This window comes from Arachis hypogaea, chromosome 12, assembly GCF_003086295.3.
Source record: "Arachis hypogaea cultivar Tifrunner chromosome 12, arahy.Tifrunner.gnm2.J5K5, whole genome shotgun sequence".
NCBI lineage: Eukaryota > Viridiplantae > Streptophyta > Magnoliopsida > Fabales > Fabaceae > Arachis > Arachis hypogaea.
In genome coordinates, this window is record NC_092047.1 from 4,089,795 (window position 1) to 4,106,554 (window position 16,760).

The following is a 16,760-nucleotide window of genomic DNA, read 5'->3' on the forward strand; positions in this document are numbered from 1 at the left end:
AAAAAAAATCAATAAATTTGTTTTAAATCAAAGTTTAGGATTTTTAATTAAATATTTAAATAATATTAATACCTTTATTTTGTTTTTTGGGTAAAGCTATACGTATTTTTTACTAGAAATAATCTTATTTGAGAAATTACAATTACACATAGGAATTAACGTCTTTTGGAAACTATATCCGCCCAAAATATCCTTTTCCAAAAAGAGTGACATTGATTAGGAAAATGAAAATATTTACACTGATTTGGATTTCTTAGCGAAAATTCTCCAATTATGATTATTTGGTCCAAAAAGCAAAAGAAGAAAGAAATTTTTTGTTATAACTTTTTTTTGTTAAATATCATATTTTAAGATTTTCTTTCTAAAAATTTAAAAACATACTATTAAATCTTATTAAGTTTTAAAAATATTTATTTTATATTTATTAAAAGAAAAAATATTAATTTAATCTTCCACAATAATAAATGGTGGAGACTACGTTATGTCATTATATCAATTTATCACGTAAAACTTAACTGTGGTGTTAATATGTATCATTAACTACTATGAGTTGGTCGAGTAGTTAGCTCACTCGTCCGCTTAAGCAAGTGTCAGGAGTTTGAATCTCGCTTTATGCATGCAACAATAAATGTTTTATTGTCTAAAATTATATTGTTTTCATACTTATTTGACAGCAATAAGACAGACCATTGTATATAATTAAATATATAGACAATTCTATTTCGTTTTGTGGAGGACTTAATTGATACTTTTTTTCTTCTTCAAAGACTAATTAGTTTTAGGTGAAAATTTTCGAAAATCTAATTGTCACTTTACTCAACTCTTTATTATACTATTTTTAAAAATTATTAATCAAAATATATAGGATAAAAAAATTAATATAAATTAAAAAATTTATTTATTCCAATCAAATCAAATAATTAATATAATTTATTCGTTATAATTAATTTGGTCAAATAAAATATTAAATGATTTGATCTTTATCTTAATTAGATTAAATAATTAATTAATTAATTAATTAATATATATAAATAAATAAAATAAAATAAATTAACAAATACTTTCAAAAATATATATACCAAGTCAACTATGCTTGAAAAAAAATTCAATTTTAATAATTAATAATATATATATATATATATATATATATATAATAGATATATTTTTTATTTTATACTAAAAATGTTATTTATACATTAAAAAATCAGTCACTAAAATTAATTATTAATGTATTTATGTATAAATATATGTGTGGTTTAATTTATTTTTAATATATATTTATATTCTAATTTCAATATATATCTTATATTGGTGGCTGATTTTAGTGTACTCGGAAACATAGTATAGTATATTATATATTATATATATAGAGGCATACCCACTATGAGAATCTTGAGCTAATCACACACTATAACTGCCTCTCTGCCAAGTAACAGAATACACCATTTCTATCTTCAGATTCACTTTCCCTCTCTCTCCTTCTTCAGATCCATCCTTCACTCTCTTTAGGTATGTTAACTAACTTTGTGTGTTTCATCATCATCTCCTGCTTCTTCTCTCTCATAAAGTTCCTGACACAAACACACACTTACCACACTCTTCCTCAATTTGAGGAAGATTATCTCATCACATATTCATTCTATGTATATATGTTCTGTTTTTTCACAAAAAAGCATAAAAAAAACAATTTTTTCATCTGGGTTTTGCTCATGGAGTCATGGGTATTCATTAGATGAAATTCTAGTACTAGTAGTAGTACCACATCATAAGTTTTTTTCTTCCCCTAATTTTTCCACTCTTTAGTACTATTATTTATATTTATGGCTACTTTTCCAGAACCAAACAAGACATGCTTTCGTTGACTTTTTTCTGTTTTAATCTTTTTCATTAAAATCTTTCAAAAAAAATAAAAATTTTATTGTAATTTTTCTTGTTTCTGAAACAAGTAAACAACCCTTTGAGTTTAAGACACTGAAACAGAATTCTGAATTTTCCAGCTGTCTATGATTCTCTCTCTCTCTCTCTCTTCTCACTAAAGTCTAAATCAGTTTCTGTTAGTTTTCAAAAATCTTATCTTTATGGATTATGGAACACTACTTTTTAGTCTTTTCCCTTCTACCTCAGCAACAAGGACTATCTTGGATTTTCCTTTGACTTTATCTTGTTACAGTTTATCTGTCACTCAAAATTACAGTTCTAATAATTAATATCTGTCACTGAAAATTACAGTTCTAATAAATTTTTTTTTTTGGTTGGTATTCATATAATGAATTTTCTTTTTTCAATATACCTGAAATGATGAACTTGATTTGATCTTTGAAAGAATTTTAAGTGTTAGTGCTTGACAGAACTTTTATTTATTTATTTATTGATTTATTTTTTTGTTGTGTGACTTCATCACTAGACAACTTGGTTGTTTCCTTTCATTTTCTTATATTCATTTTCTAATATTATTCCAAATTTCTCAATCTATTTTTGTTCTTTCCTAAATGGTTCAAATTACCACAGTGTTCATTTTGTCATGATTATGAAAAAAAGAAAAAGAGAATATGCAACATTAAATAACGACCATAAAATTTTAAAGAATTCAAAAAAAAAAAAAAACTAATTAAGAAAAAAGATATAATATGAAATTGGTGCAATTTGGCCCTATCTAAATGTTTTTCCCATAATAACATAGATTCACAAAATGTATGTTTTTTTTGTTTTTTTGGTTTTGTTGTGTCTATTCACAAAATGTGTGACTCATAGTTTGGCTTTTTCTATGTTATCTATTTGCCCACTTCTCTTTAAATATTTATAACTAAATAATTTAAAAAATTAATAAAATTTTATATATTATTTGTCTTTTTCACATAATTGAGTGCTCCTCTCTCTTTCTCTCTCTTTATTCAGGGACTATACAATACTTATAGTAGAAAAATGTTAGAGAAAGTTGAAGGTTTCAACATGGAGAAAGTAATAGAGGAATTTGAGGAAGTTACTAAGGATGCTGGTAGAGTTCAAATTGAAACTCTTAGGAAGATTCTTGAAGATAATTCAGAAGCTGAATACCTTCAGAATTTAGGACTTAATGGAAGAACTGATCCTCAGAGTTTCAAGAACTGTGTCCCACTTGTTACTCATAAAGAGCTTGAACCTTACATCAATAGAATGATTGATGGTGATCTTTCTTCAATCCTCACTTCAAAACCAATCACAACTATGTCTCTAAGGTATATATATCTTGATTCTTTATTCATTCATTCATTCATTCTCCCTCTATCTTTTAGTTTTCTTTTATTATTCGTGTTCCAGAAATATTTACAATTGCCCGGTTTAGGCTTTAGAAGCAGTTGCAGATATTTCTGGAGCACGAATACGGCTCGTACTAGAATTTAATTTATTCTTGAAAAGGCTGAATTTGGGTGTTAAATTCTGAGTTTGAAAAGGGTTATTATGATGATGATTTTGCAGCTCTGGAACTACTCAGGGGAAGCCAAAGTTTGTGCCATGGAATGATGAGCTTTTTGAGACCACAGTTCAGATATATAAAACCTCTTTTGCCTTTAGAAACAAGTAATCAATACTCTCATTCCTCTTTAATTTAAAACCCTAAATTCAATAAAATATCACACATATTACGTGTATACAAAAAATTAGCTACTAAATCAGTTAGTATGTATCTGTGCATATAAACATTTTTTTCACGCATTTTTATTATATATTTTTATTTTAATATATATTATATACGGATAGTACCATAAAAAAAAGACAACAAGATATATAAGTATCCTATAATTGCCTAACCTAATAATTATATTAATGACTGATTTCATGACTTGAACCTATAACTTTAAAGTTACACAGAAACAACTCAACCGTTGAATTTAGTTGATACAATTTATTATGATCATATTATTAATTATTGTCTCTATTTGGTATTGAAATTTGGAAATGACTATGAATTATTATTATTATTTATGAAGAGAATTTCCAATCACAAGTGGAAAGGCCTTAAGCTTCATATACAGCAGCAAGCAATTCAAGACCAAAGGAGGGTTAGCAGCAGGAACAGCAACAACAAATGTTTTCAGAAATTCAAGATACACTGTTGCAATGCAAGCACTAAAATCACAATGTTGCAGCCCTGAAGAAGTGATATTTGGTCCTGATTTTCACCAATCACTCTATTGCCACCTACTTTGTGGCCTAATCTTCTGTGATGAGGTTCAATTTGTGTCCTCAACTTTTGCACACAGCATTGTCCATTCTTTTAGGACATTTGAGCAAGTTTGGGAGGATCTTGTTGCTGATATAAGGGATGGTGTCCTTACCGAAAGGGTCACTGTCCCTTCCTTGAGGAATGCTATGTCCAAAATTCTCAAGCCTGATCCCAATTTGGCTAACATCATCCAAACAAAAATCATGGGGTTAAGCAATTGGTACGAATTTTATTCGCAAAATTTTTTCGTAAAATTTAGGTTTAATTATTCTGTGGATCTCTATAGTTTTACCGGATTTTCAATTAAGTTCTTATAATTTTTTTCTTTTCGGTTAGTTCCCTATACCATATCAAATTTTGTAATTAAGTTCGTATCGACAAAAACGCGAAAATTAACAGAATATTCCGTTAAACAAAACGAATATATCTAACACTTGACGGAATATTCTGTATAGTTTAACAGAATACTATATTAATTTCAATATTTTTATCATAGTAGGGACTTAGTTACAAAATTTAATATAGTATAAATACCTAATTAAAAATATGATAAAACTATAGGACATAAAATTTATGTATTTGATATAAAACTTACATTACTATTTATTTATTTTTTTTTTGTGATTTTTAACTTATTTTTTAAAAAAAATCTCATATTTAATATTTTTAGTAATATTTGTGCAACATAGTTGACTAATTTTTTTTTTATAAATTTATGTATTTGTGCAACACAGGTATGGATTAATTCAAGAGCTATTTCCAAATGCAAAGTATGTGTATGGAATAATGACAGGGTCAATGGAGCCATATTTGAAGAAGTTAAGGCACTATGCTGGTGACCTACCACTGTTGACTTCTGATTATGGATCTTCAGAAGGTTGGATTGCTACAAATGTGAATCCAACATTGCCACCTGAGTCTGCCTTGTACACTGTTCTTCCTCAAATTGGATACTTTGAATTTATACCTCAAAATAAGGCAGACTCTGATTTCATTGATGTGGAACCTCAGCCTGTTGGACTCACTCAAGTTAAGGTTGGTCAAGAATATGAAATTGTTATCACCACTCCAGCAGGTACTTAATTAATTCTTCTCTACCTTAGCTTTTATTATTATTATTATTATTATTATTATTATTATTATTATTATTATTATTTTAGTCCTAACATTTGTGTTTAGTTTTAATTTATTGTCTAACGTTTAAACTGTCTTATTTTTGTTCTAAATATTTTATTTTATGATATTTTTGTTTGTTGATCAATTTTTTAAATATTTTATTATTATTTTTTTTTTCCTCTTTTTTTTTTATCAATTTCATTCTTAAATCACTGGTCCAGAGTAAACAACTTAATTAAGTTACTTTTGAAGAAATAATTTAAATAATAAATGCTTATATTAAAAGTAGCTTATAAATAAGTTATTTTGTGTTTGATTTTTTAGTTCTAAAAGTATTTATTTTATGATAAAAGTGATAAAAAGTTTTTTATTATGAGAGAAGTCATTTTTTTTTAACTTCTCCTTAAGCACCAAAATAGCTTTTTAGAAAATTACAATTTTGCTTTAAAAATTGTACCAAACATTAATACTACACCTTTTCATAAGTTAAAAGTTAAAAAAAGTCACTTATGAACCTATCCAAACGGGCCCATATATAACTACCATTATAACTATTACAATTATGATTGTTATAGTTATGTAAAAGACGATAATAACAAACGAAAAAAATTGCTTTTGAAAAAAAAAATAAATAAATAAAAATAAGATATTTGAGATAAAAATATAATATTTTAGCTTTCAAATAACATCTTATCCTAAATTATTATTATTATTGAATTTTTGGGTTTCTAAGTTCTAATTATTGAGATTTGACTTTCTGACAATGCTTTTTATCTAAGATGCTTTGGTGGTTTTTGTTTTTTAACTTTTCTTGTGATATGCTTTAATACTTGATTCTAATTTCTAAATATGGATATGACCAACAGAATATGAAATCATGTCCTTCTGATATAGTAAGAAACAATCAACATAAGAGTACATACCTAAAACCTAATCATATTAATGTAACCTAGGTAGCATAGCTTTTAGCTTTGGTTGTTGGCAACTAACTAATTTTGAATTTTATTGTCCTTTGTTTTTCATAAATCATGCGTACTAATTTCTCCAATTTTTTTAGCATTATCTTGGATTTAAAGTAATAAATTGTTTTGCCATTTTAAGTAAATTTATAAATCAATATACTTAAAATTGAATTCGGATAATTTACCAAACAGAGTCAAAACGACAATAGTTATTGTGAACCAAACAAAAATTAACTAATTAATCTTAAAAAAAAAACTTTTCACATAACATTCATATGGCAAATATATGCCTAATTATGCTTATTACTAATGTTTATTTATGTCACGTATTCTCTTGGTGGGAAAAAAATTGAAAATTTTCACCTTAGTCTAATATCTTAACCTAGAATTATGCATGATTTTAAACGAATACGCAAAATTTATGCAAATTAACATAAAATAAATTAATTCTTAGTCTGTCGAGTTAAAAAGTACTGTAGAAAAAAAAAAAATCATTTTAACAAGTTATTAATCTTGAAATCTTTGCTTGATTTTTCAGGCTTGTACAGGTATCGACTCGGCGATATTGTTAAGGTTATGGGATTCTACAACTCATCGCCGCAACTAAAATTCGTCCGGCGGAGCAGCCTTCTACTTACAATCAACATAGACAAGAACACAGAGAAGGATCTTCAATTAGCTGTGGAAGAAGCATCAAAGTTTCTAGCTGAAGAAAAATTAGAAGTTGTTGATTACACAAGTTATGTTGATGTGTCCAAAGATCCAGGGCACTATGTTATAGTTTGGGAAATTAGTGGCGAAGCAAGTGAAGAAGTTCTTAGTGAATGTTGCAATTGCTTGGACAAATCCTTTGTTGATGCAGGGTATACTAGCTCTAGGAAGGTCAATTGCATCGGCGCCCTCGAACTCCGAGTCGTCCGGCACGGAACATTCCAGAAGATTCTAGAACATTATATAGGGTTAGGATCTGCTGTTAGTCAGTTCAAGACACCAAGGTGTGTAGGGTCTAACAATGCCAAAGTGTTGCAAATATTGAATGAGAATGTTGTGAACAAGTACTTTAGTTCTGCTTTCAATAATTGAAATCAATGAATGAAATATATTTGGGAAAATATCAATAGCTATAGCAATCAAAATTATGAAATAATAATATTAATAATGAAAATATATTATTCTTATAGTTTTCTTACTTTATTGTGTGATTTTTTTCTTAATTTCTTATATTACTTTTGTCACATTTTTAATTTTAAAAAAAAATTATTTGTCGTTGGTATCTTTTGAAGTTTTTTCGGTTAGTAATATAAATGTTTGAATACTATTTTAGTAATTTATTTTTTTATTATTTTTTAAACTTAGCTCCAATTAACAAACCAAACAATTTACAATAACTTATAGAATATTTTCTGCCACATTAATTTATCAACTTTGTTATGGTCTCTATAATACAAGCAATGGTTGACAATTTGACATAATGCATTGAAATACACATGCAAGGTTGGCATGATTAAATCAGAAATACTTTAATAATATTAGACCAAAAGTCATATTGTTGGGAACAAGGGTGAATGATCATATGAATATGGACCCTATATGCATGCTAGACTTCCAAACCAACCAAAAAAATAAAATAAAAATAGCAATAGAAATTATTTAACAAGATCAATGTGATAATAGATAAAAGATAAAATATATTTTTTGTCTTTAAAATTTGTTAAAAATTTTAAAAATATTTTAAAGTTTTATTTTGTTTTGATTTTGTTTCATAAGTTTTTAATTTACATCAAATATATTTTCGATGGTTAATTTTTTAAAAAATTTAAGATTAATTCAACAATAATCTCACAAGAACAATTTTTAATACAAGAAATCAAATATAATTATCATATATTATTGTTGAATTGGTCCTAAATTTTTTTAAAATTAGTTATCAAGAATATATTTAATACAAATAAAAAATTTTAAAGATCAAATAAAAATAAAATAAAATTTAAAAATATTTTTAACAAACTTCAAAAATAAAAGATATACTTTATTCATAGATAAACTTTGGTCATATGAGACACCAAAAAACCTTGATCATATGAGCTAAATGATCTGTTTTCCCTCCTTAGATTAGACTATTAACATTCAGATCTTATTATTAAGATTTTGATGAATATAATTGGCTTAATTAGTCTCATAAAAAAATAAAAGATTCTCTTAATAATATATTTTTTTATTCTCAATTATCTATGTTTTATTTTTTGATCAATCCCATATTGGTTCATTTGAACTATATGACTCTAGGACAATAAAAAAAAATTAAAAATAAAGGTACTACATACTAGAATCTTCATATTCATTACATAAGATGACTTTTTTTTTTTTTTTTTTCAAAATGAATACACTTTTTTGCATTATAATTAGTAGTGGTCTTTCCAAGTAACATCTGATTTTGATGTGTGGATATGTCACTCTCCACTAAAGAATAATGCATTTGGTATTTGCCCTCAAAAATTGGGTAAGTCCAAAAGAAAATTGGATAAATTAAGGAAGATATATATTTTTTTTAAAATAAATGTCCAAATGCTTCATTGTTCACTTGTTCCTCTCATCAACCAAAGCAAATATTGGAGGATGAAAAAGTGGAAAGAGGAGACAAACAAGCTTGCTTAGACAAAGTTTATTATTATAATATTAATTAAACGGATTTTCAAATTTCTTTCTCCTTTAATTATTGTGGATTAAACACTTGAACTAGACTTGTGAATTGTGATTAACCAATAAGGTCCACCCCACAATTACACGTGTCACCTGATCCCAACAAAGTACAAATAAATTTTGTATTATATTATTATTATATTCTCAATGTACCTTTCATTGATTGAGACATTTTTACTTTGATTAGAAGGTGGAAAGTGTTGAGAACATTAGTGATGAAAAGCATTGAAGTGGATCTTATAACAAAGAAGATAAAATGGTGGAACTGTGAAGTAGGCAACAATAGTGGCGCTTATTATTTTTTCTATATTGTAGGGGTGTGTGTGTCACAAAATTATGTGAGGAGAGATGTGATTTATACTGTTGTGTACCTCTGTTTTTTTTATATTGTTTAACTTTTTTTAATAAATCGGTACCTCTGTATTTTTAATATTAAAAGATTTTTTAATATTAAAATCAAACCGTTTAATTTATATTTTTGAAAATTAAAAAAATTACATTAAAATTGGATTTAGTTTTCAAAAATAAAAAAATTTAAAGTTATAAATCGAATCTTCTAATTTGTAATTTATTTTTCCTCTTTAAACAAAGAATAAAAATGATTATGAATTCATTATGATATATATACATATACCGTTATATAAATATAATTTCGACGTATTTTTTTATAGATTTTATAACTAAAATTAATATGAATATCATTGTATCTATATTAATTTATATATATATATTCCATATATCATATGAGATGCTCGAAAGATACTATTCCATTAATTGAGTCACAGGTATCTAACATATTGATATCTAACCATTTTTTGTAAAGTGGTGATGGAGGATATAACTTGTACAAATCTTTTCATTTTTTAATTTGATTTGATCCATTTATTCATAGAGCTATTTACTCTATCGCAGACATCCGGAAACACCTCTAACAGAGAAACAAAAATACTTGTATAAACCATCAAAGTAATTTCATCCCCAACAGTAAAAAGATTATTTGGAATCCCCTGATTGATTAGAAGATCTTTTCAATTGGCTAGAATCCGTTACTTGAATGAAATTAGATCTTTATTTGAATCTTTCTTTTTTTCAAACGGAACGAACAGAGATAGAATTGGAGCAATTCTCTAAATGCCTCTTTGAATATTCTTCAATGTGTCGACTATTCATGAAACGTGAGATGCAGATGAATCAGATTGTCCGATTTGATTAAAATTAATTTAAAAATTAACCACAGTAGTATTGTTTCAAAGTGTACTGTATGTTGTCCTTATCATAAGGATATTTATTTTCTTTTTCTAAAAAGGAAAAATATTTGGGATATTGGCCAAGGCAAAAAGTTTGTTGCAATAACCTTTGAAATTGGCTTTTTAGTCATATAAAAGATTATTTTGATGATGAACAATTTAGGGTTCTCTAGATATATATCATGTAGTTTCTAGCAATTTTAGAATTCCTCCTCCTTTTTTTCTAAGAGATAGGATTGTATGTGCTGCTACATGATTATGTTTGAAATAAAGCAACTTTTTGAGGATATTCTTTCCAATCACGTTTTATATGACTACCAATATTAACGTGACATCAGGTGGAAATTAAAAAGAAAAAAGAAAAAAAAAGAGAGAGAAACATAAAATATTCATAAGTATAAATAATGGATTGGTCCAGTAGTAAAAAAGTAGAAGTTATAATAGTTGCAATTTTTTTTTATAAAAATATAATCGGTGACAAAGATAAAAATTATATGAATATGAAAAAGAAAGATATATTTTATACATGGAATATTTTCCATTATAAAAATGATAATTAGAGATTGTGATTATGAATAATCATACTTCACTACATTATTTTGGTTGATGTGATTAGTGTACATATGAGTCCTTATATATTTGATAAAAACAAAATATATATAGCTGTTTATTATTTAATTTTTACTTAATTTTTGTATATCCCAATATTCAAATAAGTGGATTTGTCATTTTTTGGGACAAACTTGAGGCAATTATTAGCATTTGTATAGTATATGTACTGGATGCCTCCGATACGGGTTGAGAGATGGATCAGAAATTTGTGGGTCGAGGCGGATGTCAGATTATTTGACTGGAGCAATGAGAGATGGTACTTGCAAAGATACTCCGACACTCAAGTCAGAATGGACTTAAGAGGTATAAGGTGTGTAGAGTGAATGACATACCTGAGGGGGCAGGGGCTCCCCTCTATATAGGTGATGGTGATTGTATTATCTTATTTTATTTGGTTAAGATAAGAAAAATATTTGAATTTGATTGTTGGTTAGAAGCTCTAGTGAGCCGGTTCTGGACTTTTCAGAAAGGCGAAGCGGGTCGAACTCATGTAACCGGGTTCGGAGATTGTTCTGGGTGTGGAATCTGTGGGTCGGATCCGTATCAGTATATATATATAATACTAGACCCCTTTTAGATGTAGATGATACCTCTATGATTATGATCCCTAATAGTATTAATTTGTATAATAATAATAATAATAATAATAATAATAATAATAATAATAATAATAATAATAATAAAACCCCCTTTTAGATGTAGATAGATGATGCCTCTATGATTATGATCCTAATCATGCACATGTTATAAGAATCTAAAAGTGGTTATATATATAAATTAAAATTTTTCCCAAACTAAACCATATGGTATGATGTATTTTACTATTTTATTTTGTTTGTCCCGTGACACCCATTATATATATATATATATATATAACTTTGGTGTTGATTGGAGGAATCAATCTCCAATTATTAAGATGAGCAAAGCATTGATGAAGAATTCTGAAGAAGAGAAAGAAGAAGAAGAAGAAGTTGTTATTGGAGGAGTAGTAGCTTCTCCATTATGGGATTGTGGAAGCCCTTTATATGATTCATTTGAATTGGCAACACTTTCTCATATTATTGATAGGCATACGGTTGTTTTGCCACATCTTAGTGGATCAAAGAAGGCAATTAGCCACGGTTTTGATGAAAGTCATCATCACCATGATGAAGTGAAGAAGATTTCAATTGAAGATTCCAAAGGTTCTTCTTCTCTCAAGTCAACAAGCTTTAGTGAAATTTTGGACAAGATCATGGGGAAGAGAAAAGTGATTAGAGGAGGGAAGAAGAAGGGAAATAATAATAATTATTATTATAATAATAGTAAGCCCAAGAAAACCAAAAATGGTTTTTTTGGCTTATACAATAAATTTGTTTCTAAGTAGAATAAATATGAGAATATGTGTTGTTAATCTTCATTCTTAATGTACTTTATCTTTGAATTTGTACTATATAAATCATATAAGTAATACATATATATAGGTTTCTTTTAAGTCTAATTTTGTTCTTAGAGGCCTTTGTATGATGATATATTCACCATTCTTATTATTAAGAAGATTCAAGTAAATGTGTCATTTTTTGCAATCAAACATCTATTATTATTATTATTATTATTATTATTATTATTATTATTATTATTATTATTATTATTATTATTATTATTAGAGTAAAGGATTAAATTGATTTTTTACGTTTGGGTGTAATCCTGTTTGGTCCTTAAACTTTAAAGTGTCCTATTTCAATCCAAAAAAGTTTTATTTAGCTTCAATGTAGTCCCATCATGGGGTCAAAGTTAAATAATTAACGGAATGTCCTACATAACAGAAATACAAGAACAAGGTCGATAATCTGGAAAACAAGTACAACCTCTAGAGGCACAAAATTAACCGTAGATGCATCAATACATTTATTTATCATTCTCTTTAGTTCTATAAATATTTCATTTAAATTATAAGAAGAATGATAAATAAATATATTGATGCATCTACGGTTGATTTTGTGCCTCTAGGACTTGTACTTATTTTTAAAATTATCGACTTTGTTCTTATACTGCTGTCATGTAGGACATCCGTTAATTATTTAATTTTGACCTCATAGTAGGACTACATTGAAGTTAAATGAAACTTTTTTGGATTCAAATAGAATACTTTAAACCTTAAGGAATAAAACAGGATTACGCCAAAACATAGGAGACAAATTTAGTACTTTATTATTATTATTATTATTATTATTATTATTATTATTATTATTATTATTATTATTATTATTGTCAAAATTCTACTAATAAATTTAGATACTACCAAAATAACTAATAAAGAAAAAGAAAAGAGGAAATGCACTCTCCCTTATCTTCTTCCTCTTCTTTTATCTAGACCTATCCAATGGGTATGAGCATGCTTATTCTATCAATATATACACATGATGATCATGAGTGTCTCTTTCACACAACATTGTGGGATGCACATTTTGTTCATCAACTTGGTTATATCTATCATCCCTGGCCGGTATATGTATCCAGAATAATTCAGATTTCAGAGTGTATATGAAAAGTCAAATCAAATTTTTTAAAAAAGTAGTATTGTTATTTTGTGATAGACATCTATTTGAATATAAAAATGTGAGAACTTTGGTCACCAAAAAAAAAAACGTGAGAAATTTAGATGCTTTATTAGTACAATAGTTAGAATTTTGAGTTAACTTATAAAAACTTTTATATTATGATGATTTTAAATAATTTAACTAATTTAAAATTTTTTTATTAAAATAAATAATTTTATAATTTAAATCTTATTACAATTTTATGTTTTATGTATTTAATTAATTTTTTTTATTTACGTAATATCTCAATTTTCACTACTATTATTAAAAAAAATGTTGTAGGTGGGAAATAATAATTTAGGATAATTAATTCAAAAATTTCCCATTTATTTATTTAAAATAATGTATTTAAGAGAAAAATGAGTGTCTAAGAAACATTTTTCAGAATTAATTAGAAAAATATTTCAATAATTATTGAACCAAGTTGTTTTTATTTGTTTCATGCTTAATTTGTGTTTTTTGCAATATGGAAAAAGTGATCACTATTTAGGAGCAGTGGGTGGAAGTCACTATTTAAATGGTGGGCGACAATGGACTCATCATCATATGTCCCATAATTATAATGCCAGAAGCAGAAAAAAACATACCCAAATTACATTTATATTCCTGTCACATTCCTAGTACATGTTTTCATTTCAGTTGTAGATATTTTTGGAAAATGTATAAAGAATTAATTTTTATATTAGCTAATAATATTAATTAAACTTTTTTAGTTTAAATGACTTTTAAGTTTTAACTTCTCATTTTTTGGAGGGTTAAGATTTAAGATATGGTTGATACCGAAAAATAAAGTTGTGATAATGGTATTTAAAGTGATGTTAAAAGGAAGAAAAAAAATATAAGAATAGAGATTGTAATTTAAAGATATTTTAAAAAAACTTGGTTAAAGTTGATTTTCAATAATTTTTTTTAATTGAACTCTAAACAATTTGTTCCGGCCCGGTCCAGTAGGAATTAGGCCCCGACCCGGGCAGCCGATCCAACGAGCCTATTGGATTCGAACCAGGGAGCCGACCCAACACCTCCACCCCTCCAGCATAGCACCTCAATTGGGGGGAAGGAAACTTTTTAGAAGGCGAGTCTGCTCCTGTGGGACCTGTCCTAGATACGGAGTATATAGGGGGAGGGCCCTACTCCTCCCCAAGGTACGTCATTACCCCTTCACTTTTATTGCTATCTGTACGAACTCCGACTTGGACGTCGGAGTCTCTTTGCAGGTGGCTCCTCCTTCACCCTGGCAGCTCGAGAGGTCGCACGGCTGTTCCACTCGCCCTCCGGAGTTAGACCAAGAGTCCCAACCACGTTCTAGCATCTCGGATCTCAGTCCCCCACCTTCCCTACATGCATTCGATATACCCGACCCGTTCGACAACCGACAACACGAGCACAATTCAATGTTTTTATTCAAAGAAAGAAAAATCAATGTCATTTTCCAAAATTTAAAAATTCTCTTTTTCTCAATAAATTATTATTATTATTATTATTATTATTATTATTATTATTATTATTATTATTATTATTTCATCCATTTTAACACAAAGGTGATAGAAAGTCTTTTTTTAGAAACTTTTTATAAATCATCATCACCCTAATTAATTTACAATCAATCCTCTTCCCATAAAACTAGACATCCTTAATTTAAGAACAAAAGAAGGAAAAAGAAAGCATTGGGTTGCATGCTTTGTTTTTTCCACCCTCAAAGCCAGTAAAAAAACTATTAATAGGGACTATATAAATTAAAACACTGAAAAACAGGAAAATAATACATACATGCACCTTTGGCATGAAAGTTGAAACCTATGGCTAACAAACAAAACATGGAACATGATGAAGCCTAACTCATAACCTATCATGTGTATCTTCTACTATTGGACCACACAACACGATTTTTTACCCCAACCTTCATATTAGATTTTAATGCTCACTCACCAAAACTTATGTTTTGGCATATATGGAAATTACAATTCTTCTTTAAACACTCCTTATAAGTATGAAATGTTTTGAAGTCTTTAATTTGTTAATTAAATAAATTTTAATTTTTTATTTATTATATTTTATATCAATAATTTAAATTTAAGATTTATAATTTAAAAAGTATTTTATTTTCTATTTTTTTACTTTTAATAACAAGTTAATTTTAAAAAGCATTGTACCAGTTATTTTTCTCCAAATTATATTAATATTCGCCGAAATTGTATTATATTTATGTTTTTGAGTAAAGTGATAACTTAAAATAAGAGGTTAATTATCATTGATTTTGTAATTTTCATAAAATATGTATCTCACTATCTTAATTTAGTTTTGATAGGTCCATAAGTAACTTTTTTTTTTTTTTACTTTTAACTTATAAAAAATTATAGCATTAATGTTTGGTATAATTTTCAAAATCAAATGGTAACTTTTTAAAAAATTATTTAAGTGCTTATGGATAATTAAAAAAAAATCTTCTCTTATAATAAAAAAAACTTTCACTTTTTTTTAATAAGTATTTTTAAAACTAAAAAACCAAATACAAAATAACTTATTTATAAACTAATTTTAATATAAATATTTATTTTTTTAAACTTTTTTTTAAAAGAGATTATTAAATTATTTACCCAAACTGAATCAAAATAAATAATTTTTCACTTTATCAATTTACCAACTTTATTTTTAGAGAATCTATCTTAATCCTATTTTAATAGATCCTCACTTAATTTAATTATATGTAAGTTCAAGGTAAAACACTATTCAATAATCTAATAATAAAAACAACTCATCAAATACTTGATCATCACAACCTATTATTTAACATGTATATATATAAGGCGACAATAATAGAGATTTAATTTTTTTTTAAAAATCAGATTATTAGGAAAACCTATAATAAATTAATTTAACCAGAGATAAATAATAAAAAACAAGTTAAAGATCAAGTCCTTAGTCCACATGCAATGTTTGATTATTTCTAGTTTTTAATTATTTAATTTCTGTATGTATAGCATCCTAAGAACTTAAGTTACAAATATAGAGAACAGCATGCTGCATGCATATATGGATTGACACGCATGAAACTCATTTACTTACCCTACTTGTAGTTGAATCATGTCACCTTTTTTTTTAAAACTTTTTGTATCCCACTTTTTAATTTACTATAATGATAAATAGTTTTTGAACATTTTCCTCAACAAACTTAAGAGTTATGATCAGCCATTAATTTGCATTATTTTATTTTAGATAAAAACTAAAATTTTGAGTTAACCATGTCACAGTTAAATATTTTTTAACTCTAATTTACTTAAATCTATTTAAAATTCATTCTAATTTAAACATCGAAGACTTCAGACGACTTTGTCTCATT

The 16,760-nt window shown here is 26.8% G+C and overlaps 1 protein-coding gene across 1 annotated transcript; it reads left to right on the top strand.

Annotated features, from left to right (window-relative positions):
• The first annotated feature begins 1,326 nt into the window (after positions 1 to 1,326).
• On the top strand, positions 1,327 to 7,394 carry LOC112726459 (jasmonoyl--L-amino acid synthetase JAR6). Its single transcript, XM_025775850.2, has 6 exons — positions 1,327 to 1,509; positions 2,896 to 3,215; positions 3,457 to 3,558; positions 3,969 to 4,424; positions 4,939 to 5,279; positions 6,821 to 7,394. The coding sequence occupies exons 2-6, from the start codon at positions 2,923 to 2,925 to the stop codon at positions 7,363 to 7,365; spliced, it is 1,737 nt and encodes a 578-aa protein (XP_025631635.1). The 5' UTR covers positions 1,327 to 1,509; positions 2,896 to 2,922; the 3' UTR covers positions 7,366 to 7,394.
• The last annotated feature ends 9,366 nt before the right edge of the window (positions 7,395 to 16,760 follow it).